The 24176-nt window shown below is 36.7% G+C and overlaps 3 protein-coding genes across 3 annotated transcripts; all 3 read right to left on the bottom strand.

Annotated features, from left to right (window-relative positions):
* Positions 1–3617: 3617 nt before the first annotated feature.
* Positions 3618–15403, bottom strand: LOC127804182 (uncharacterized). The gene is made up of 4 exons (XM_052340977.1): positions 14846–15403; positions 11474–12307; positions 4859–5113; positions 3618–4552 (listed from the first exon to the last, which is right to left on the bottom strand). The coding sequence occupies exons 1-4, from the start codon at positions 15352–15354 to the stop codon at positions 4393–4395; spliced, it is 1758 nt and encodes a 585-aa protein (XP_052196937.1). The 5' UTR covers positions 15355–15403; the 3' UTR covers positions 3618–4392.
* Positions 15404–17908: 2505 nt separating this feature from the next.
* Positions 17909–19090, bottom strand: LOC127804194 (bZIP transcription factor 11-like). Its single transcript, XM_052340994.1, has one exon. It carries the CDS (start codon positions 18650–18652, stop codon positions 18203–18205), a length of 450 nt encoding a protein of 149 aa, XP_052196954.1. The 5' UTR covers positions 18653–19090; the 3' UTR covers positions 17909–18202.
* A 1006-nt stretch (positions 19091–20096) lies between these two features.
* On the bottom strand, positions 20097–24176 carry LOC127804193 (mitogen-activated protein kinase 7-like). The gene is made up of 3 exons (XM_052340992.1): positions 23635–24176; positions 23016–23442; positions 20097–21322 (listed from the first exon to the last, which is right to left on the bottom strand). The coding sequence occupies exons 2-3, from the start codon at positions 23436–23438 to the stop codon at positions 20627–20629; spliced, it is 1119 nt and encodes a 372-aa protein (XP_052196952.1). The 5' UTR covers positions 23439–23442; positions 23635–24176; the 3' UTR covers positions 20097–20626.

Genomic DNA, 24176 nt, shown 5'->3' with positions numbered 1-24176 from the left:
ACGTGGCTACGTGCATGCTTTTGGCGGGCACTATTTGATGGGGACTCAAAATTCTAGGTAACTTGAGTCCAAACGAGAACATTATGTTGGCTCCCAGAGCCGGTCCAACCAATTTAGGTGCTCAAGGCGAAAAAAAATTTTGTGACCTTTTTAAGAGTATTATTTTTTTTATAAAAAAATAAATAATATATTTTTTTATTAAAAAATTTTATCATTTCTTTAAATTAAAATCATTTCATTAAATTTTATCATTTCATTTAATTAAAGTTAAAGTTCAATTAACTATAAAATTTGATAATTTTTTAATGATAGTGAATTTTTAACTAAAATATAATATCTCAGAGATTAAAAAATGCTAAACAACCTACTACAATAAACAAAGAAAAAACAAAACTAATTTTTTCTTGAAACTCTAAGAAGATCAGTGCAACTTGAGTAAAACTATACATTCCTGATTTTTTTATAGAAGAAAACAAAATAAAGTATTAAATAGATAACATTAAAAAGGTAAAGTTCACCAATAATGAACAAATTTTATTCCACAAATATGCGTTGACCTATATTCAGTTTTATGTAAAATTAATTTTTCTTACCTTTTGAGATACAAAATCGTTGATTAAAATTTCATAATTAAGTTTATCTAATAAACCATATTCAATGGATAATATAGTTAATCCATTCAATATTTCTTGCGACATAGTTGACCTCAAATATGACTTTATCAATTTCAACTTTAAATTTCTTTTTTACAGCAGAAGTCACTGAAACTAGAATTGTGAATAATATTCTATAAACAGCAATATATGTATTTGAAAAATAATCAACTCTTTTGATGTAGTGAAGAATTTTCAATGTACTATTTTTTTTTCTCTTAAAAAGTGTCTTTAACACTCTTAATTCTAAAAATAAATCTAAACCATCTATATTAGAAAGTCCATCAAATTTAAGAACATTTTTAAGATCCAAACAATATCTTTTTAAAACATCTTCATATATTGATTTTAATTTTTTAAAATTGCTTAGAAATCTAATTTTTTTTTTCATACATTTCAAATTACTCAAACTTATTTCGAAGTGAAAAATGACTTGATCAATAGTGTATATAAAATAATAAACTCTAAAGGATTCTTCAATAGATTGTGTTTTATCATCATTGATATTTTCATCAAATTATATTTTATATTTAATTTTTTAATAAAATATTTATTATTAAAAAATAAATATATATATAAATAACAATTTTTTAAAATTTGGGGCCCTCCTAATTTGGGGGCCCCAGGCGGCCGCCTTGCTGGCCTTACAGTAAGGCCGGCTCTGGCTCCGATGGTAGTGTAGTAATGATATTTTGACAAAGCAACTTTGTTAAATGACAAAAGAAAGAAGGGTAATATCTAACATGAATTTGTAACAAACTTCCCAGCAGGATAACAATATGCAAAAAGAAAGGGGGACAATATTATACAAAAAAAAAAAAAAGAAAAAAGAATCAATTAGCTTTAACTTGCACCAAATGATGCGACAGAACAAAATTTGGGTTTTTTTCATTTTCAAACAAAACCTATTAAAAAGTAATTTATGTTTTCAGAACTTCCTACATAGACAAAAAATCTAAGTGTATGTATATTATATATAAATGATACCTAACTAAAAATCCAAGAACTATATAGAGAGTAAATGAAGTATATATTATATATGGTAGGACTTATTTGAGTTGATAAAAGATGTAATGCAACAATGGCAAGTAATTGATGAAGAATACCCAGATATAAATATCATGAGTTCATGGTCTTCAACAAGGAAGAAGAGAAAGGGCTAGCATGAGAGAGAAGAGCAAGTCAAGTTGGCCAGGATGACTGCCTGATAGGCAGCTAAGGGCTTAACTCATAATGCCTCAGGAACTGGCAGCAGGCAAGTCATCCTTGGCTACCAAACTAAGGCTCTTCCCTTCATGTAAGACCTCTCTTCCTCTCTCTGCTAGTTCCAGTACGCTTCCATGCCATTCACATCCTCTCATCTATCCCTATTTATAGCCTAAAAAAGTTTAACGAAAACAAGGCAAGTGTCACTTCTTCCTCGTGTATTTTATTTATCTATTTATTTGTTCTTTAATTTCTCCTTTCTGCTCTTCTCTGGATGATGGATAAGTGCCTTATGCATTCTGACCATAAGGTGGAATATGTGCGATTCAAAGCGTTTAGGGAACCAAAAACATGTCAATTATGCTTCTTGGCCTTCCGGGCTAGTTGATGGATCCGTGGACACGGAATTTCAGTGGCACAGAAAAGGCCCTTCCAACGACTATAAGTTGCCTTTCATGGTGGTGCCAACTTGCAACATGTCAAAGTGTCAAACAAAGTCAATCTTCCTTTGGCTTTTCTCGAAAGGGATAGCTCGATTGGTATTGAAATGAGAAAAATGTTGAAAGAGTTAATTCCAAATTCAAGACTAAGTGAAGATTCTTTTTTTAGACCATGTCTGGGTAGATTGATTTTGCACGAATACTAATCTTGGTGAAACATGAAATTCATATATTCTAAAAAAGAAAATATAAAGTAACAAATTTCCATTGCTTAAGTTAAATATATAACTTAAACATTAACTTCTACTTAAAAGTTGGTCTCCACTTCTACACACCCAAACTTGATGAATGTAAACGATAGGAGTCAAAACACCAATTTTCATTTCAAATGGAGATGCCTAAACCCTAAAAATTAGGCGTCAAGATTTAATGAACATTAAAAATGTAATAAAACCACTTCAAATTCAAACCCTGTGTACGGAAAACTTTTGACTGTTAAACAAATGCAACACATTGCATATAAAATTATATATTTAAAAGGGAGAATAACACATGCAACCCATTTAAAGTTTGGTCCCCTAATTACCCTTTTCTTATATTAAAATAAACGGCAAGGTTCAAGGCATTCATCATCTTATTCCCACGTTTAGGCGCCTATGCTGATGGGCAATACGAGCCCTCTTTCTTTCTTTTTTTATTCTTTTTGGTTCTTCTCCGACCTTCCCTATTCATGTTTGGACTTTTGACTTGTAAAGAAGGGGTAAGCCAGAAGTCCAATCCTAATGGATTGTAACTTAAAACTTTGAAAAGTTGAATGCATCCACAACTCTTTTCCCATAAAAGCCATATCTGGATTTTTATTCTCACTTGCTACCACTTGTTCATGGAATAGTCCAAGCTTTCCCACCGGCCCCTAGTTTACAGACTTCATTAGTTTCTGGCTTAAGCCCAAAATTCTCCTAGTTCGTTCCCGCCTCGATAAGCTATCTTCCCTGACACAAGTTTGGAGCTAAGAAGCTTGTTGCAGAAGTTGATTCTTTCCTTGGGATGACAACATTGATCACAGTGGTAATATTGTCAACTCAATTCATAACTCCTCCGAACTTCCACAGATGACACAATAAACAGCAATTCTCCTGCGTTGAATGAGCCATCGGGAACAATACAACACCACACCAGTGACCCTGACCCTTCGCTTTGGTCTATCCATCAAGAGAAATAATAATAGCATGAATCGCCTACATGGAGAAGGCCTGCTTGAGTTCAGTCCACTAATCTTCAAACAAAGCCAAGCTTGCTTGAAGAAATGGTATATATGCCACTAAAGGAAATCCTTTTGATTGCCCCCACCTGTATTATTCCTCAGAAAGAAACCACAGGGATCTCTTCCTCCCATATGCAGACTTAATGCAATAGTACCCAATAGTAGTTCCCACGAGAGATAAAACTTTTGCTTCTTAGAAGACAATCGTCTGAGGGAGAGATGGTTCCTGTCTATAACTGATGCAAAAATTTGTATACTGCTGAATACCACCATGACCAAAGATGACAAGACCTTGAGTAGATGTCCACAAAGAGACTGTATCCATTTTCAGGTAATTTGAGATGACGCAAAGAAACAAGTCGATTAAGAGACCAATTGCAAATGGGGAATTGCCACTATTTCTTCCTTTTAGCAATACAAGTGAAATAAGCCTCCGACCAAAGGCAGGCGAGGGGCCCACTGGCAAGAAAGATAAACAGATCGCCATTAAAAAATTTCCAGGTTCTACGCTTCCAACAGCCTTGCTTGATACAAGGCACAAGCAGAAAGTTTTAGCGCTGCAATAACTACGGCAAAAGAAATGTCTGTTTGTAATGGTCCCAAAATTCACACAATTGACCACTAGGGCTTTTGCAGGGACTTCTATCCAGAAACTGATCTTACAGATGCCTACGGATAAGTTCCAATCCAAAATGCTTCCACCATTCACGATCACTAAAAAATTGTTCCCAGTTTCCTCAAAAGCATCGTATTGTGAATGGTAACACATTCACTTGAAATAAGAAACTTTGATTGCACAACATCAAAACTTCCAACCAAGCATATGCCATTATCTCCTCATGGATGACAAAGACAAACCTTGCAGCAAAGTACTGGAAAGTGGAAAAATGCCCCTTGCACAGTTCAAGGATCTGATCAACTCTCTAATTTGGCGTGCCAACATGAAAACTTCATCAGCTTGGTTCTCTGTTATCCATTTGTCTATCATCCTGCATAAACTGACTTACAAATAAGAAACAAGAAATAAAAGCAACTTTTGGAATAAAAAAAGTAGGAAAAAGAAAACAGCAGATTAAGCCATCATGCAAAACATAAAACTGATAAACCTTCTGATGCAACAGATAATACCAATTACATAGCAAAAAACCAGATAATATCAATTTGCATTGTGCCTAAAGACCCCTCGCCAAAAAAAGAAAAAAAAAGAAAAGAAAAAGCAAAGAAATAAGATTGATGCAAATGTAAAATAGAAAGACAGCAATGGAAATAAAAGGAAAATCTAGATTCAGACAAACCTCGTCTGAGATTCGCTACTGCTACTGCAATCAGAATATAACACCTTGATTGCAGGGAACAAATCTACCTTCAAATCTGTTATGTTTTCTGCTCCAAAACAGTAGCCATTGCAGTGAAATGAACTAGGATTTAGGAGAACAATTTGCAGCATAGCAGACCCAGTCTGCAGATCCTTAAACACAGTCCTATATGACAATTCATCTTTTGCATATTCTACTAGTTGATACGTGAACATCTTTTCCAAGGTATACTTCCTGTCAAAGAAAACAAAATCGTTAGTTCATGAAATCAATATCTGATCAGACATAAAAGGACCTGCATACTTGTTGAAACAATTACAGAAAGGTAAAAAAAAATCCTAGCTAGACTAGAAAAAGGGAAAATGTTTATGGACTGATTTCAGACTTACTTTTGTTTTATTGGTCTCCCTAAGGTTAAGACTAGTGCAACATAGCAGTTGCAAACTAATCACAACAAAATATGGAACATAAATAATAGCTAATTGTTGATTATGAAGCATTCAACGACCCCGTTTCAATTAAAGGAGACGCACAGGAGGGTCAGCTGCAACCATTGCCACGTGGCAGCAGAGGGCAGCTTGGCAACCGTTCGGTTGTCCTTCTCTCGATCGTGCCAAATGCCTTGTCCTTGTGCGCAATCTGGACCGTCGATGCTACCTTTTATCTGCTGTAATCCCAGCCATTCTTTTGCATCGTGCGACCCTTATTTATTCACTGTGTATCAGGATTTGCAATGATTAGAGATTGAGAGAGAGGGTGAGTAAACGCTAAGGGGTTCGAGGGTTTCTCTCATTTTGTTGTTTCAGACTCTCTGGCTCCTCCTTGTTCTTCTCTCTGGTTCAATAGGGTAAGCCTCTGATCTTCCTTTTGTATATGGTTTTGAAGTGATTTTGTTAGTGAACCAATATATGTAAATAGAGTGGTTGTGAGACTTGTATGCTGTAAGCATTGTAAACCCTATTTTTACTCTGATAGTGCAGTGAGCTCTCCTTTGCTGGAGCTCAACGTGGACGTAGCCCGTTTGGATGAACCATGATAAATCTCTCGTGTTATTTTCATTTGTGCGTTTAATGTTTGTGTTTTTCCATTTTCGATTTTGTCTCTGTTGTTGGGTCTAAAGGCTTACGGTGGTATCAGTGTGTGTGCGTGTGCGATTTGTTTGCACAACAAGGGTATCAGAGCCATTTCTTTGATACGCACTGTCTAGGTCTTTGTTTTATTCCACTCAAAGTCTGTGCGATTAAATCTAGGGTTGTTCTTCGCACTGTTAGTCCTGTCTGAATCTCTAGGATTTTCTGAAGAGTCACGATCAATGGGAGTTTTCTAGGTGTCTCTGTCAATGTCTGGGGTTTCTTAGGATGCCTTCGTGCAAAGTGAAGATGACAACCCGATTTGAAATCGGTACATTTGATGGAAATGGGGATTTCGGTAGTTGGAAAAAGAAGATGAGAGTCTTACTCTCTCATCACAAAGTGCTTATTGCACTAGAACCAGATGACAGAAAATGGTTCGCTGAGCAAACAGCTAGGACCGATGAGATAAGGGAGGAGGCATTCAACTTGATATTTCTCCATTTGGAGGATACTGTGTTCAGGAAGGTAGATGGTATGACTAACCCCCTTGATTTATGAAATAGACTTGAATCTTTGTATGTTGTTGTTTCTGCTCCTAACTTCATTTATTTGAAAGGTATGCTATTCAATTTTAAAATGAATGCATCAAAATCTATGGATGATAATATAGATGAATTTACTAAACTTACATTAATGTTAAGGGGAACTGACCAAGCCCTAGGTGATATTAGTGAGGCAATGATATTATTAAATTCATTATCTGATTACTATAATGTAGTTAAACATGCTTTACAGTACATTGGTATTGTGCTTATGTTAGAACTTGTAATCTCTGAAATTAAGGCTAAGGAATTAGAACTTCACACTTCTAAAAGACTTGGTAACAATCTATTTGTTAAGGGTAAGTTTGAAAAGTGGCAGAATAGTTTTAACAATAACTAGAATGGGGATACAGGACCCAAGGGTAAACAAAATGGAAAAAAGGGAAAACAAAAGCAATCTAAATGGAAATGCTACCACTGTGGAAAGTAGGGTCATATTAAAAAATACTGCTATGATTTTATTAAAAAACAGAAACAAGGAAGGAATGTGACAGTAGCTACCAGTAACTCAAACTCATTAGCTGAAGTTTTAAATGTCTCTTGTACATCAACTGCAAATGAATAGATTATGGATTCGGGATGCCCTTTTCACATGTGTCAAAATATAGATTGGTTTCAAAACTTTAGCACTAAAGAAACTGGTACTATTTTTATGGGAAATAATCATTCATGTAGCATTAAAGGTATAGGTGACATCTCTCTGAAATTACATGATAATAAGATTAGAATATTGACTAATGTGAGATATGTACCTGACTTAAAACGAAATTTGATTTCTCTTAGCACCTTAGATGAATTAGGGTTCTCCTATAAAACTGAAAATGGTTTTCTTCATGCATTTAAAAATGATGACCTTATTCTCTCTGGTACAAAGAAACATGGTTTATATGTATTGAATGGTTAGTCATATTCCATCTGCATGCATAGCTAAATCTGATAGAACAGATCTATGGCACTTGAAACTTGGCCATATGAGCCAGAAAAGGGCTATAGGCACTATCCAACCAAGGGTACCTTGGTCCAAGGTCTGCAAATTCCTTAGGCTTTTGTGAACCATATACACTAGGCAAGCAACATAGGCAGAGCTTCCCAAAGGGAACTCACCTGGCAAAGGCATGCCTAGAGTATTTGCATGTAGACCTTTGGGGTCCCTCCCAAGTCCCTGCACATGGAGGTAATAGGTATTTTTTGTCTATCGTTAATGATTTCACTAGAAATGTTTGGATATTTCTAATGAAAACTAAGGATCAAACTCTAGAAAAATTTAGATCATGAAAAACCTTAGTTGAAAATCAAACAGATAGGAAGATCAAAATTCTAAGGACTGTTAATGGATTGGAGTTCTGTAATAGGGATTTTGATGAACTATGTAAAACCCATGGCATACTTAGACACAGAAAAGTAAGAAACACCCCCAGCAAAATGGAGTTGCTGAGAGGATGAATAGAACCCTATTACAAAAGGTTAGATGCCTTTTGTTTACTGCTGGAATGCCAAAAGCCTTTTGGGGAGAAGCCCTATCTATTGTAGCTCACCTAGTAAATAAGAGCCCTTCGACAGTAATCAATTTTAAGTGTCCTGAAAAGAAATGGACTGGGAGAAAAATGAACTTAAACTATCTTAAAGTTTTTGGGTGTGAGGCTTATGCTCACCAATCAAAAGGAAAACTAGACCCCAGGGCCATTAAATGTGTTTTTGTTGAATATCAAGATGGAACTAAAGGTTATAGGCTATGGGACAAAACTTCAGGTGGAGTTAAAATCATTATAAGCAGAGATGTAATATTTAATGAATCAATCTTCCCATGTAAGATTAGCAACACTGAAGATGACCCAAGACCTAGCAGCCCTAATGATTTTGTAATAGGTGGCAGTACACAAATTGAGGTGAAGCATCAGGATCCTTTTGCTACTTCAACCTCTCAAAACCCCAACACTCATGATGATCCCTTAACTCAAGATGAAACCTTTGATCAGGATAATGATCATGAGGCCCAACCTGATGACCCCGGGATTGAAGAGTATGACACTCCTCAACAAGACCTCAATAATTATCAACTCGCCTGATACTGAGTCAAGAGGTCTATCAGGCCTCCTGCTAGATATGCATACTCAAACCAGGTGTTTTGTGCCTTAGTTGCTAGAATGGAAATGAGGAGCAGTGAGACTACCTGTTATGAGGAGGTTGTCAGCTCCCATGATAGCACTAAGTAGAAACAGGCAATGGATGATGAAATGACCTCTTTAAGGGTCAATGAGACTTGGAAACTAGTCCCAAGGCCTGATAAGCAGAAGCTAATAAAATGTAAATGGTTGTTCAAGCTTAAAGAAGGAATGTCCCTATCTGATCCTCTAAGATTTAAAGCAATACTAGTAGCTAAAGGTTTTTCTCAAAAAAAAGGAATAGACTACACTGAAATTTTTTCACCAGTAGTTAAATTTAAAACCATACATATGATGCTTGCTGTTGTAGTGCATTTTGCCTTAGAACTTAAACAAATGGATATCAAAACTGCATTTTTATTTGGAGACATTGATGAAATCATTTACATGGAACAACCTGCTAGATACATTGACATTAATCATCCTGATCATGTCTACTTGCTTAAAAAATCATTGTATGGATTAAAACAATCTCCTAAGCAATGGTATAAAAAGTTTGATAATTTTGTTGTTGAGATTGGTTTTAATCGAAGTAAATATGATAGTTGTTTTTACTATATACTATCTGATATCCCTGTTTATCTCCTGTTATATGTTGATGATATTTTGATAATTAGCAAGTCTTAAGTCAAAAATATGTGAATTAAAGTTTTTGTTGAATACTAATTTTAATATGAAAGACTTAGAACCTGCTAAGAAAATCCTAGGGATGATAGTAGAAAGAAATAGAAGTAAAAACAAACTGAAAATACACCAGCATGATTACTTGCTTAAAACTGTTCAAAAATTTGGCACGATTGAGTGTAAAACTGTTAATATTCCTTTAACTGGACATTTTATCTTGTCTAAAACTCAATATCCATCATCTGAATCAGAAACTCTTAAAATGGAAAACATACCATATGCCAATGTGATTGGAACCATAATATATTCCATAATAAGCACTAGGCCACACCTAGCATATTCAACATCCCTACTCAGTAGGTTTATGTCCAACCCCGGAAAAGTCCATTGGGAAGCCTTAAAATGTGCTAAAATATATTAATGGTTCATTAAATGTTGGTTTAAATTTTGAGAAAAGAGGTGATACACTTGACCTAGTGGGATATGTAGACTCAAATTTTGCAGGGGATAGAGACTCTCATAAATCCACCACAACATATTTTTTCACCTTAGGTGGCAACTGCTTTAGTTGGAAGTCACAGCTATAGTCTTTGGTTGCTTTGTCTTCCACTGAGGTAGAGTATGTGGCTGTTATCGATGCTTTCAAGGAAGCCATTTGGCTTCAAGGTCTCTTGCGAGAAATCAATCTACTACAAGGTAAGGTCAAGGTATTTTCAGATAGCCAGAGTGCTATTCATTTATGTAAAAATCTTGTTTACCATGAAAGAACTAAACATGTTGATGTAAAGTATCACTTTGTAAGAAATCAGGTAAGTGATGGAACTGTTATAATCCTTAAAGTGCCTACTGAGGATAATCCAGCTGGCATTGGAACAAAGGTAGTGACTGCAGCTAAGTTCAAGCACTACTTGGGCTTGCTGCATGTCAAAGTTGATTAATCCAAACCAACCCAAGCAATGAAGGTGAGGATTGAAGTTTGCTGCACTTATTGGGGCATGTCCACTTGTATCGTTAATGCTTCAAGGTGGAGATTGTTGATTATGAAACATTCAACGACACCGTTTCAATTAAAGGAGCCGGGCAAGAGAGGCAACTTGGCAACCGCCCAGTTGTCCTCTCGATTGTGCCGAATGCCTTGTCCTTGTGTGCAATATGGATCGTCGATGCTGTCTTTTATTTGCTGTAATCCCAGCTATTCTTTTGCATCGTGCGACCCTTATTTATTCACTATGCATCGAGATTTGCAATGATCAGAGATTGAGAGAGAGGATGAGTAGACGCTAAGGGGTTCGAGGGTTTCTCTCATTTTGTTGTTTCAAACTCTGGCTCCTTCTCGTTCTTCTCTCTGGTTCAATAGGATAAGCCTCTAATCTTCCTCTTGTATATGGTTTTGAGGCGATTTTGTTAGTGAACCAGTCTATGTAAATAGAATGGTTGTGAGGCTTGTATGTTGTACGTATTGTAAACCCTATTTTTACTCCGATAGTGCAGTGAGCTCTCCTTTGCTTGAGCTCAACGTGGACGTAGCCCGTTTATGTGAACCACGGTAAATCTCTCGTGTTATTTTCATTTGTGTGTTTACTGTCTGTGTTTTTCCATTTCCGATTTTGTCTCTATTGCTGGGTCTAAAGGCTGATAGTGGTATCAGTGTGCGCATGTGTGTGTGTGTGTGATCTGTTTGCACAACACTAAAAGCATATAAAGAAGGGCACCAGTGGATGAGCTGGAAGCATTACCATGGCTAAAAATAGTGAACTTCATAAATTTACCCCTCATAAACAAATAGTAGAGACATACTTCCTTCTAAGCATTTTGCTATTGATATTCAAAATATTTTTTCCATTTCTCAGATTCTCTATCAGAACCCGTATCATCTTGTTCCACTAACAATCCCTTGCACAAAACCTTCAGGACCTACTTCTAACTCTTGAACACACATTTTAAGGACTTACAATAACTTTCTCTATCCTGATACATTTATCATGTACAGCACAATCCAACAGAAATAAAAGAGTAAAAGAGGCAGCCTTACTTACACAGCCATATACAGCTAAATTACCTGAAAATATAATTTCTCAAATGATTCTTAGTAAATACTGTCCCAAAAGATTTACATAAAATATTATTTCTTACCTAAACAGATCATTTGATCCACCAACAGGCAGACAAGTTGAAATGTAGCACTTGAACAATCGAACCCCACCATCCAATGCTGCCTTGCCATTACCAGAAGGGTATGCTCCAAGAAGACATGAACACTGTGGGCAGAGAAATTCTACCCACTGAACATCTTTGGAGAGATTCGAGGATCTGGCCATGAAAACATCTCCAAGAAAGCCATTAAGGAAAGTTTTCTGATTTGTACTGAGCTCCAAGTTTGTACAAAGTTTTTGATCATTTGGAGAAGTTGCAGATGTTGCAAGTGAATAGTCTCGTACCTTATGAGTTTGAATGCATGCTCTATCAGCACAACATCCAGTTGCTTGCAGAACATCTCCAGGAAATTTTGAAACTGGAAATGAGCAGGACAAGTTCTCCCCAGAAATTACATTTTCAGAAACTTCACATTGTAAATCTTTGTGCAGGATATCTTCCTTAGAATCTCTGCAACTTAGGTCGCCATTCAAATGACACCTACTGTCATTTTCACAGTCATGACCTATCACAGATCCATTGTGACTGCCACTATCTACCATAGATTTGGGTAAACAATTGATAGCAGTGAAATCTGCTTCAGGCCCACATTTTTCATTGCTATGATAGCAAGGCAATTTGCAACCAACCAAGTCATCTTGGCAAAGAACAACAAATGTGGTACTCAATAGGCATGTACCCGAGGCAGAGGAGTAGGAAGTTGCATACCTAGTCACCAACTTCTCACTTATACCTCCAAATGAGCAACAGCAAGCCCCAAACCAGTTGTCTGCCAGCTCACGCCAGTTGGAAGATGGCATTTCTGCAAAAGATCTGCATCCATGAGAAAAAAAAAAATTAGAAAACCATTGAAGTCTAAAATAATTGAATAAACATAACAACTCTGAGCCACATGTACAAGAACACTGCATTTATGTGCCTACAATAACAAGGTCTTATAAATATTAGAATTTAATTACCATGCAATAATGAAAATGAGCTTGCCAAAGCCAATTAATTTAAAAAACAAATGAGAAAGTACCCAAACTCGCAGCAGCAATTAGAGCAGAGATGGTGATGTTATTGGAGATAAAATTGGTGTTCATTCATAGGCTTTCACCAAGTAACAATAATACTTCCAACATGGATGGTTGTCGTTCAGGGACTTTATACTGGCCAATTCACCAGCTTTTCCCTAATGGCCTCTGCCCTTTTTAATAAGTAAATTGCTTACAGCTTTTCATCCTTTAAAAAATCTTGCTGCTGCTTCTGCTTCTGAAGCAACAACTATATTTGATAGTGAAATAGTCACTAATAGAGTCGGCCAAATGACTGCATGATCATTGATCTACTCTATCACAATTCACCATTTCGAACTTCATACACAATGTTTTCTGTACCAGCTCTTTGAGCAATAAAGCAGGGTTCTTGATCAAACTAGTAGTCCCATCTGTCCACCTCCACAGGTTATATCTTGAGTATCTATGATGGCGACTATAGATATTGAATCACGTTCCAGTGAATCAGTAGGGATGAAGTAATAGAACTCCTGGTGCAGAAGGCTTTCTCTCTGTCTACATCATTCAGGCATTTCATTTCCTTGACTAAAGGAGCACTGAAGAAGGCTTTTTCTGGCTTCTGGCCTACAAGGATCAAGTTGTTTTGTTTGGAGGGCGATGATTTTGTCAAATTTTTTTACTAATGCTATCAGTACCAGGCCAGTCAAGGCTGCAAAAAACCTATGTCCCCGTATCATGTATGTGGAAAAACAGAGAAGGTGCAAAGAGCTCATTATTATAATTATCATAATATCTGATTGGATGTGGGAGGGGAGCAGGGAGTCAAGGAGTGTTGTCAGGAGAAGAAGTCAACATGTTGATTTTGATAAATAATTCTTGAAGATTGAGAAGTCAATGCTGAGTTTCTGTAGTGACTTTGTATATCACATTAAAGGATGGGCATAACATGCCAAGCTCCCATGCTGCATGCTCATAGGAAGTCAACACAAATTTAGTGAAGCCATATATGATCTAAGACCTGCAATGCAGCAGGAGCAGAACCAACTTAAGCAATCAACAACAACAAGCTAGGTGGGGTCAGTTACATGAATTTTGGCTTGACAATTGTTTCTATAGAAGAATATAAGTCAATATATGGAGGAATACTCCAGAATCTAGAGGTTTTAAGTTGAGCAGATTGAAAATCAAACATATGGAATGTAAGTTTATTAAAAATATAAATGTGAAAGAAGTTATAGTAAAACTTAAAGATCAAATTATTTCAAGAAAAAATCAGTTCACATATCTTGAATCAATCATCTAAAAGATGGAGAGATCAGTAAGAATGTTACCATAGAATTAAGGCAAGATTATTAAAACAGAAAAGTGTGCCTGGCCTTTTATGTGATAGTCATATTTCAGTTAAGGACCAGCTTTGTTGTATGGCATAGAATGTTGGGCAGCAAAGCACCAACATGTGCAAAATCATGGTTGTTATTGGATGTGTGGGTACACAATATATATGGAGGGATACTTTAGAATCTAGAGAATCAACTTAAGTATACGAGTACTGAAAATCATGGTGCAGTTTCCATATTAAAAATGTAGAAAGAGAACATAAAAAGATGACACAACTAAACATATCATGCATCTAGACACATTTGGGAAAACTATATCTACTTTTGTTGAATTTTAATTTTTTTAATCAACAAAAGGGTACTCAACAAATTGCATAACTCACTCAGATTAAATTGTTAGTTTGTACCACGATAACAACCTTGAGACAAAATCCATGGAATAGCATGGGTTCAAGTAATACCACTTCAGGTTCTAGTAAATATCAGGTCGATTATCATGATTAACTTCAGAAGATAAGTGCAATTCATAAAGCCTTGAAGTGAAAAAGAAAAAGAAGAGTATCCTTTTTCCTAAGTCTGACAAAAAGCTCAGCTTATATGCATATTTATAGTGATGAGTAACAAATCAGCTTAAGAGAATTGGTTGGGAGGGAGCATAAAGTAAACAAGTAAACGGAAATATATGACCCTAGAATACTGACATTATTCTAAAATATTGGTCATTCAGGTTTAGCAATTAAAGGTACAACTTGAATACCAATGCCTGATAAATTGCACAGCTGTATTTAGATGTGTATGTGAAAAGTATGGAAGGGCCTATAAAGTATTCTCTATGCGAACAACAAAATTGATCATAATTACTGAAAACAACAATGAGCTTGAAGGGAGTTTGGTTCGTCTGGAAATCTAATGGTGCGGCAAGTATTAGTGAAGAACTATAGTTCTACAGTTTCTCTATCGAAGAAAATGCAAATTACCTAAATTCAAAGCGTTATACGGTAACACGCCTTTCTTACCCGAGAAGCCTTGTTAACTGTACAGAGCAATTTCTGCAATAGAATTGCACTCCTTCGGCAGCAGACAAACTTTCAAGATCCGAATCCATAGACAGTGGATTCGTATCAAGTAAGACAGAATTTCGTCGAGAAGCCTCGTCCTCGGATAAACCCAGCGCGTCGAAGGTGGAAAGAATCGGGTGATCTACAGAAAGAAGCAGGGGGAGCTTAACTTCGACGTGATCGTCCAACGCTCTGAACAGAATCGGAGCTTCGCCGTCGACCAAAACTCTGGGAACGGGAACATTGAGAAAGAACTCGGGTTCGGAACCGGCTTCGAGCCATCTCACTGTGAGCAGAGACTTTTCTAGAACCAACTGGACTTTCAGGTTCTTGCAGTGAATCGACGGTTTGATGTCGCGATTGAAGAGGAACAATTTGAGTGTCGGGATGTGAGATTGGGCTTCCCATGTGAACCGCCATTTCCTAGGGTTTTCAGAGTCGGAGGAGGCGCGAAGAGCAAATGCCATTTTCTCTTTCTCGCTCTCAACGCCAGTCGTGACTCGTGATTGCCGATTTGGCGGTAATATCAAAAAGTTGCTCTCCGGGCCGGAATGGAGTTCGTACTTCATCCGTTTTAATAGAATTGGGCTCAGCGGCCCAATCTATCAATCTAATGGCTAATGGGTTGGCCCAGTGTTAGCCTGACGTCCATTAATGAAAAGGGGCTCAGAATTATATAATTTTTTAAAACTCATTTGAACATAAAGTCCCTTTATTATTTGCAATTTTTAACTATAAAATGTTAAAAGATGCTTTCAGCGATTTCCAAGATATAAAAATCATTATAATATATATATAAATCCGAATTGAAAGAAGTTCATGCTACCTAAAACTTTCTCCATCAAAACCTACTGTTTCCACCTAACAAAAATCAAGAAACTTTTTATCTACCCATGAGCTGGCGCCATTGGTGGTATTGTTATTGTTATTGACATGCCTTGCCTTATCAGTTGATGTCCTCTCATGAATAAGAACCTTCTAATTAAAATAACCATTTTTTTTTTTCCAAACATGCAATCAAATATTAAAGATTGAAAGTCATGGATGGTGAACTCATCATCATCATCATCATCTTCCTTGCTCCCCCGCACAATATAACCATCAATCAAGGCCATACCCAATTCACTCAATTTTACGTAACTTTGTCTTCTTTTTTATATATCTGGAAGTAAGCAGAAGCCCACGTTATTTTTGACATTTTTAATGAAAAATATGTACCTAATTAGTATACTTTTAGGAGTTAACTTGCTGGTAAAAAAATTATAGTAATTTTTTCTATGATTAAATACCAGAACTTACAATTATCTCTGTTTAATACGTACGTCTAATTTATAAGTTTGACCTAAAATTGCATATATATATATATGTATGTATGTATGCATCGCGAAACTCATTAATACTAGTAGTATACATGCAGATGCATGCACCTAAAAATACTTGCCAACCCATAACTATTTGGCATGAGGGCAGCTGCAGCCAAATGACAATCTTTTGCAGTTAAATATTGAAGTTGAATATCATATGGTTAATATTGAAGCACGCTACGAATCTGGAAAACATGGGCTCGTCTGGCTCTTCAGGCCGTGTTCAGCGGGACAGCAAGAAATGGGAACCTCCTCTTTGATCTTGACCAGCGTGAAGGTTCCTTAATCAGTTGTCCGCTGGCTGGCTCGCTAGCTGTACACCTTTCTCTTATAACAAATTACAGAAAAAAAAAAAAAAGAAGTAATTTTGATACATGATGAATTGTTATTAAAAATATCACAAACAAACAAGTGTTTAAATAAACAATTTTAGTAAAATTAATTAGAGACATCAAAATTGTGGAATATTCATTTATATTGGGTTTGTTAATTTATATATATATGAGCGGTGGCACTGATTTAATGTTTTTAATTAATTGGGACATAGAGGGGCAGGTGAGGTGGGCTAATTAATTAAGTTCGTGATGAAGGAATATTCTTTGGGTTGTTCTGTCTCCATTGAAGAAAAAGAACATATCAATGGAGGGACAAGAAGCCAACAAGTATTGATCCATATAAAGTAGTGGTTAATGTAACTTTTGAAGTTTAGGATATATGTCCTCTCGCATGCATGCATGCAAATTAAGTTTATGAGATTTCATTTTCTTATGTATTAATAATAATTTATTTAAAGGATTTTATTTTTCAATGTAGTTTAAGAAGAAGAGCCCAACTTTTGATTCACCACCCAAATAGAATATGATGAAGAAAAAAGAAAAAGAAGAAGAAGAAAGAGAGATACAGAAGACATAATTATAAGTTTTGTTGGGCAGAAAATTATTGTTTGAATAAAGCAAAAGAAAAAGTATTAACAAAATCAGAGAGAGTCCTTCCTACTAATTATTAAAGCCCTCACGTATCACATGATAAAATATATACATGATGCGCAGTGCTGAAAGTGTTAATTATAATATTTGGGTTTGCTTTGAGGTTCTTGCACCAGCTTTCGAACATGCATCTCAAAATTATTAATTAATCCACTATTTGCATGCCTTCTGGGATCCAATGTTTAGTGCCACGGTTACCAATCAGCACAAGCATGGATGGTGGGGGGGGCCAATTACATTAATAATTATGTGTAACAAAGTAATTAGCTAGCCAGTGTGTAAAATTATTAACATATATGTAGCTAGAAGCCTCCTCATGCTAATAATTGAACTTGGAACTGATGGGGAAACAAATTTTAGTTTGATAGATTTTGTTCTATCTATGCCCAATAATGCAAATTTGATTTCATCACTCAAGATATTAATTAGTGTTTCCCCAAAAAAAAAAAAAAAAGGAAAAAAATTCCTTCCTATTGCCACTTGCTTTTTATCAAATCCTCGTGAATAGAAGAAGAGAAGCAAACGCTCACCGTTGAATTGCATTTGTGGCTAAGCTATGCGTACTGATGATAGCAGAAACTTGAAATTAAGAAACGAACAAAAGCTTTGTATGACTTTATATATATATTAATCAATCAAATTCTAATTAAGATAAAGAAAAGAAGGGAGAGTTGGCTAAGCTCAAATAATGGAATTCTTCATCATGACAAAGAGCCCACCCTCGACATATATACACATACACGTACGTACACACATATATGTATATATATCTCGATATAATTAATATATAATGCATTTACAGACCAAGAACCAACCACCAATTCGTTATCAAAACTCTAATTATTCATGCATGTACAGTACTTGAGCTTCAAAACCTAGCCAGTAATTAACAAGAAACGAGAAAGAAATCTTTAAGATTAATATTAATGAACCGTACGTGAAGGGTTATTTAATTTATATGATGATCAGGACATGATCATGTCTGGAGAAGCCATGACGGGTTGGTTCAGGTAGAGCAAGTTCCAGGGATTCAAGAAATCGCCGCCGCCGATCTGAGCAGCTTGCTGATCATCAGAGCCTTCAAAGCCGACTCCTCCATCGCTACAGCTCAAGCAGTCGATGATCTCGTTGACAGAGTTCAAGCGGTGGGTCAACTCAGCCAGCTGAGCTCTGAGAATCGAGTTCTGGGCCTCGGCTTGAAGATACATCTGGGTGCTCACGTTCACGTTCGTCAGGATGTAGCCGTTCTCCTTCCGGAGCTGGTTGGCTTGCGCCGTCAGCTCGTTCAAGTGCTGCTGCTTACGCAGCCTCGACCGCCGAGCTGATTCCCGGTTCGAGATCATTCTCTTTCGCTTTCTTTGATCCATTATCTTCTCTTCCGAACCCGAGCTCTGAAGCTGGCTTGAAGAGGCCATATATATGATATATAGATATATATATATATAGTGCTTAATGATTCTAAATCAAGTTAATAAATGGGCTAGAAAGAATTTACAAGGAACCAAACAGATTTGATTGACGTACGAAGATTGTTCATCAGATATATATAGTTCATGAGAAAACGTAGAACCAGTAAAGAAAGACAACGGAGAAGGACTGAACGAGGTGGGTTCGCCGGCGAATGGTGGAGGTGACGGTGAACCCAAGGAGGAGGACTTCACTGAGAACCGGAGACATGGATCTGATGAAACATCAAGAACCGAGCACTAAGCATTAAAACTTGTTAATTTAGACGGAGAGAGAAAGTAAGAGAGATGGATTCTGGAAAATTAAGAGCAGAAGCAGAAGAAGAAGTAGAAGAAGAAGAAGAAGAAGAAGAAGAAGATTCAGAGAGATGCAAATTGTAAAGGGAAGAGGGGGGGGGGGGATGGAGGGTGGCATTTATAGAAGATAATGGCCACAGAAATTCATATTGATTAATAATAATAATAATAATAATAATAATAATAATAGGTCATTATTTAAATAATTATTATTGTGGAGAACCGCGCGCGGGAGTGACGCAACTTATGCAATTGTTTCCATATGGACTTTAAGGAAAAACAATACATAAAAATTAAACTGTGTGTCTGTCTGTCATCACATTGGACGAAAGTTTGATTGCAGCTTAGTTTGTCTCATTTCAGCTTTGCTGCCTTTCTTAATTAACTCCCAATTGGAATGCGCTGATTGCTGACCACTTTAAATTACGGTGCTTTTTCTGGAGAATATGCTCAACTGTGGGCTTAAGACTTTTTTCTCAAAATCCGACATTTCCTTAACCATTACAGCAAGGACTTAAACCATTACAACATTCAAAGGTATTGTTTTTTTTTAATGAAGTTCTGAATTGCAATATTCTCACAAATTTGTATACACAAAATTATTATAGATTCTTTCTTATATAGTTGATTATACGATGTTTTGAAAGGAAAAAAGATTATGAGACGAATTTGTTCAAATTTTATATAAACTAAAAATTAAATTGATGGTGATTATTGAGTTTTGAGTTTTTGACCTAAAAATTAACCTCAATTACAAATTAAAACCAAACTTAATTAAATTCACGTTTGATCAATTTTGAATTCTAAAATTTATGCAATCTCATCAAAAATTCATAATTCAAAATTTATGACACACCAAAGTATAAGATGTATAAAATTTGTTTTAACATCAAGTTACAAAAAGTAACAATTATGAACAAAATTGAAGAGCACAAAAACATATAACAAATAATTAAGCTTTGAATTTGTTTATATATGTCAATTCATATTACGTCCCTCAACCTAGTAATTTAACTTGAACCTGATCAATCAATATTAAACAAGTTTTCAAAATACTAAAATCCAAACCAGACTATGCTAGAAAAAGAAATCAAAATCAAACCAACCTAATCTCATTAAATTAGATTAATTCTCCACTGCATCTGAACCCTTGGCATCCCAATGACAACTAACAAATATTGTTTTGATAGGCTTATGAAATTTCTATCTGCTCGAGAAAACTTTCCATTTTTTTTGCTAGAAAATAATGGATCCTCCTGAACTGCCGCCAGTCATCTTCCCTGAATCGGTTCCTCCTCAAGGCTTGGCTTCTCGAGAATGGCGGCCCATCTCCACATAATTGGAACTCTGTCGAAAAGACATGCTTTGTAATACAGAGGCGACCTGCTATTGCTAAACTTCATCTCTGAGAGCTAAGCTTTGATTATTAATCCACGAGACAACAATTATTTACAGGTTATGAGAAAACTGTCTCCAGGAACTGAGACTGATAAATGAAAGGTTGAACAAAACTTCCTTAGAATCATGGAAGCTAAGCGTGGACATTAAGGTAGTTTCACAGGGCAGAAGACAAATCTCATTTTCCCCTCCCGGGAAAGAAAAAAAAAAGAAAAGAAAAACCGAAGGTTAGACAGGAACAAATGTGTTGGCATAAGCCGCTTCAGGGTGATAGTGAAGCGTTTCTCTCAACATCAGTTCTCTAATCATAGCTTCTCCCATGTTCTCATCCATGTCAAGATTGATTTGAACTTGTGCAGGAGGGTTCCGGCTCGGATCATACAGCCCAACCATGTAAGGGTGATGGAGAGCCTCTGTCACCGTGATTCGCTTAGATGGATTGAACACCAGCATCCTTTCCAACAAGTCAATAGCTAAAGGGTCGGCCTGGGGGTACAGAGAAGAAAAGGGGATTCCTCTAGAATAGGGAAGTGATTTGATAAACCTCCTAGCCCTCTGGTTATCGATGAACTCAAGATCAGTTTCATGTTGGCTCCCAAGGACATTGATAATTAGTTTAAGCTGGTTGAGGCATTCGGTTCCTGGGAAGATGGGTTTCCGACCAAGAATTTCAGCAAAGATGCACCCTACAGACCAGACGTCAATGGAGTTCCCGTAGTTATCACAGCAAAGTAGGACTTCTGGTGCACGGTACCAGCGGGTGACAACATATTCTGTCATGAACTGTCCATTATCAATTCCTGTTCTTGCTAATCCGAAATCACATATCTTTAGTTCACAGTTAGCGTTGACAAGGAGATTTGCGGGCTTCAAGTCCCGATGAAGAATGTTTGCCGAGTGGAGATACCTCAATCCACGGAGCAACTGGATCATGTAACATGTGTCAGTGCTAAACAAAATAATAACAGGTCATTGAACTGACCAGGGCAATTAAAACACTCATTTGCAGACTCTCGGCTAGAGCTCCTATAGCATTTAAAACTTCAAACAGTAGAAAGTCTAGTGTCTAGACGACCGCAACATTGTACTTCAAAAACTTATGATTACACATAAGAATGGAATTACTTTACTGAGAAAAAAAAGGGTAAAGAGTTGTGCAGATGATCCCAGTAGTTTTACCAGTCTGTCGGGGAGTTGAAATTGACAGCATGCCCTAGTTCAGATCTTTGTCATGCTCCAAGTGATGAATGAATTAGCATTTTATTGGAGGAATACCTTCTCTATAAAGAGTGCCACTAAATTACCAGGCGAAAGATCATTCTTTAAGGTGAATTCTAATATATCTGAACTTCCAATTAGTCGCAACCTCTGCACACAAATCTAGACGATGGGACTTTAAAATTTTCGGGCAGATCTTTCAAATGTTGATCAAAATGATGTAAAAAGTGCATTACTGTCCAATAAACGCCTTCTGTTGCTTTCAATTTAAGTGGTAGAAGCATTCAGTTCCTTGGTGACCCAAATACAGAGACAAGAAGTAATCAAAGATTTCTATTTTTCTGAGAAAAATCATTGGAAGATAGTTCACCATTGCAAATCACTGGAAGTGAATTTCAGAAGATCTAACATTCAAACTAACGACCATCTCAACAATGAAGGGTGACATCATCATAGCCCATGGTAGTATAATCTCAGAGAAGATTTTCTTCGTCATCCTCACCTTTGGGCAAGATGAGACAAAAAAAGTTATTTGCCATCATTTTATACCTAACGGCCATTATAGAATCATGAAAAAGTGACCAAAATCTACAAATTATCAACTGAGAATCTTAATTCTTACAGCAAATCAATATGGATGTAGAATTATTGAATGGGGGCAGTAGCAAAAGGAGAAAAATTACCCGCAAAATAATGCAAGAATCTAAGCAAGTATGATCAATGCTGATATACCGTGTCTTGACTTCACATGGATTATTCCGGCTATGAGTTTCAAACAAGGTGGAGAAAATGTGTGGTGACTTTACTTGAAACTATGTTTTACAGCATCAAAATCCTAATTTTGTAGGTTCACCTTCAACCCTTTTACTGTACATTGCTACAAGCAATCAAATAGTTCTCCTCCCACAACAAAAAAGCCATATAAAAGAGATAGTAAACTGACCGGACAAACCAGTAGGGAGTAAAATCTTACACTATCGAGTGCATGTTTGTTTCAACTGTGAAATCCAAGGGCAAAGTAGCAACAGTTTGAGATCCTAAGCAAAGAGATCTGAGATAGAAAGTGACTTTAAAAAATGCTATATGGTCTAACACTATTTATGGCTATTAAGTACCTTTATCAACACAAAATGGTAAATTGTCATGTTGCAATGGATCAGTAAGAGCTCCAGTGCTAGAGAGCAAAGTCTCTCAAGTTCAATCATCTCAATCAATTTAACACTACTGGAGAACGCAGTATCAGATCAAGATCAATTTCATAAGTGCCATTGCTGATTTTTGCACTTAAAACCAAACAAAAATATATTCAGCAACATCCAGAGTAGCTATTAATGTATCAAAACTAAGTACTAACTGCATTAATCAGCATAAAGTGCATATATCAAAGACTGTTCAATACCTGGAAGAGAAAGTATTTGCAGTGATCATTGGAAAGCGGCTGAGACGACTTAATGATTTGGTGAAGATCCGTGTCCATCAGTTCATAAACCAAATACACATCGTTGAAACTAGTCCTGTGGATGGGCATCATAACATCCTTGAGAGCGATCACATTCTCATGCCGGACATGGCGCAGAAGCTTCAGCTCTCTGAGAGTCCTCAGGGCATCAACTCGGTTCTCGAACACATTATTGATCTTCTTGATGGCAACTTTCTCGTTTGTTTCCCTATTGATAGAAGAACACACCACGCCATAGGCCCCTCTGCCAAGGGGCTTAATTGGCACATATTTGGTATCAATCTCAAACAATGTTTGCCAAATTGAGTAATAATGCTTCCCTCGTGGCTTAATGCCGTTTGGAGGCTCCACAGGCGTCGCCATTTCCCTGCAAATCACCCCAAATTGACCAATTGCAATGACCTCAAAAACAACTAAAGCAATAAATTTCAAGAATTGCCATGAATTACACAGTTTTATCTTCAACTCTGAAGCTAGTAATCAATTAAAGCGAGAGATTTATGGATCCGATAATTGCAGATAGACGAGCACAGACAGAGGGGAAAGAATCGATACTTACTTGAAGAAAGTATGAACTCAACTTTCTCTGGTCCTCTTCTTCCAAGTATTCCGATTCCGATCGCTTACTTTCCCCCAGAACAATTCAATGTCAGAAGTAAGCACTTTTCTAGCCTTCAAAATTCCCCAACCCGCCACCGACTTTTTTCATCCCACCAGAAAGCACCTAAAATTGGGAAAGAAGCAAGGGAGAAGCACCACAAATCTTCAAACTTCCAATGTGATTTCCCGAGAACGAGGGTTCTCACTTCATCCCCCGTTGTTCCCCGACCAAACGCCTCAATTTTCTCATCAACGAATTGCTTTCAATCGCCTCCTCTATATAGAGATTTATGACTGATGTAGAGAGAGAGAAGGAGAGAGGACAAAAAGTTGAATATGGGGGAGTGGAAGGACACCTTCACGGCACGATAACTACTACGGATTCATCTCTCTCTCTCTCTCTCTCTCTCTCTCTCGATCACTGTGGATCAATGATTCATCCGTTCATGCACAAAGGCCAAACGGTGGGTACTGTACAGCACGGCTCAAACCGGCTCGGCT

This window comes from Diospyros lotus, chromosome 6, assembly GCF_014633365.1.
Source record: "Diospyros lotus cultivar Yz01 chromosome 6, ASM1463336v1, whole genome shotgun sequence".
NCBI lineage: Eukaryota > Viridiplantae > Streptophyta > Magnoliopsida > Ericales > Ebenaceae > Diospyros > Diospyros lotus.
This window is presented reverse-complemented; position numbering and strand designations above follow the sequence as displayed.

Coding starts and splice junctions, on each gene's coding strand:
- LOC127804182 (XM_052340977.1), bottom strand. CDS start 15,354: ATGGCATTTGCTCTTCGCGCCTCCTCCGACTCTGAAAACCCTAGGAAA. Junction 12,308..14,845: donor CAGTTAACAAGGCTTCTCGG/GTAAGAAAGGCG, acceptor TCATGGATGCAG/ATCTTTTGCAGAAATGCCAT. Junction 5,114..11,473: donor GGATCAAATGATCTGTTTAG/GTAAGAAATAAT, acceptor TTTCTTTGACAG/GAAGTATACCTTGGAAAAGA.
- LOC127804194 (XM_052340994.1), bottom strand. CDS start 18,652: ATGGCCTCTTCAAGCCAGCTTCAGAGCTCGGGTTCGGAAGAGAAGATA.
- LOC127804193 (XM_052340992.1), bottom strand. CDS start 23,438: ATGGCGACGCCTGTGGAGCCTCCAAACGGCATTAAGCCACGAGGGAAG. Junction 21,323..23,015: donor GCAAATACTTTCTCTTCCAG/GTATTGAACAGT, acceptor TACATGATCCAG/TTGCTCCGTGGATTGAGGTA.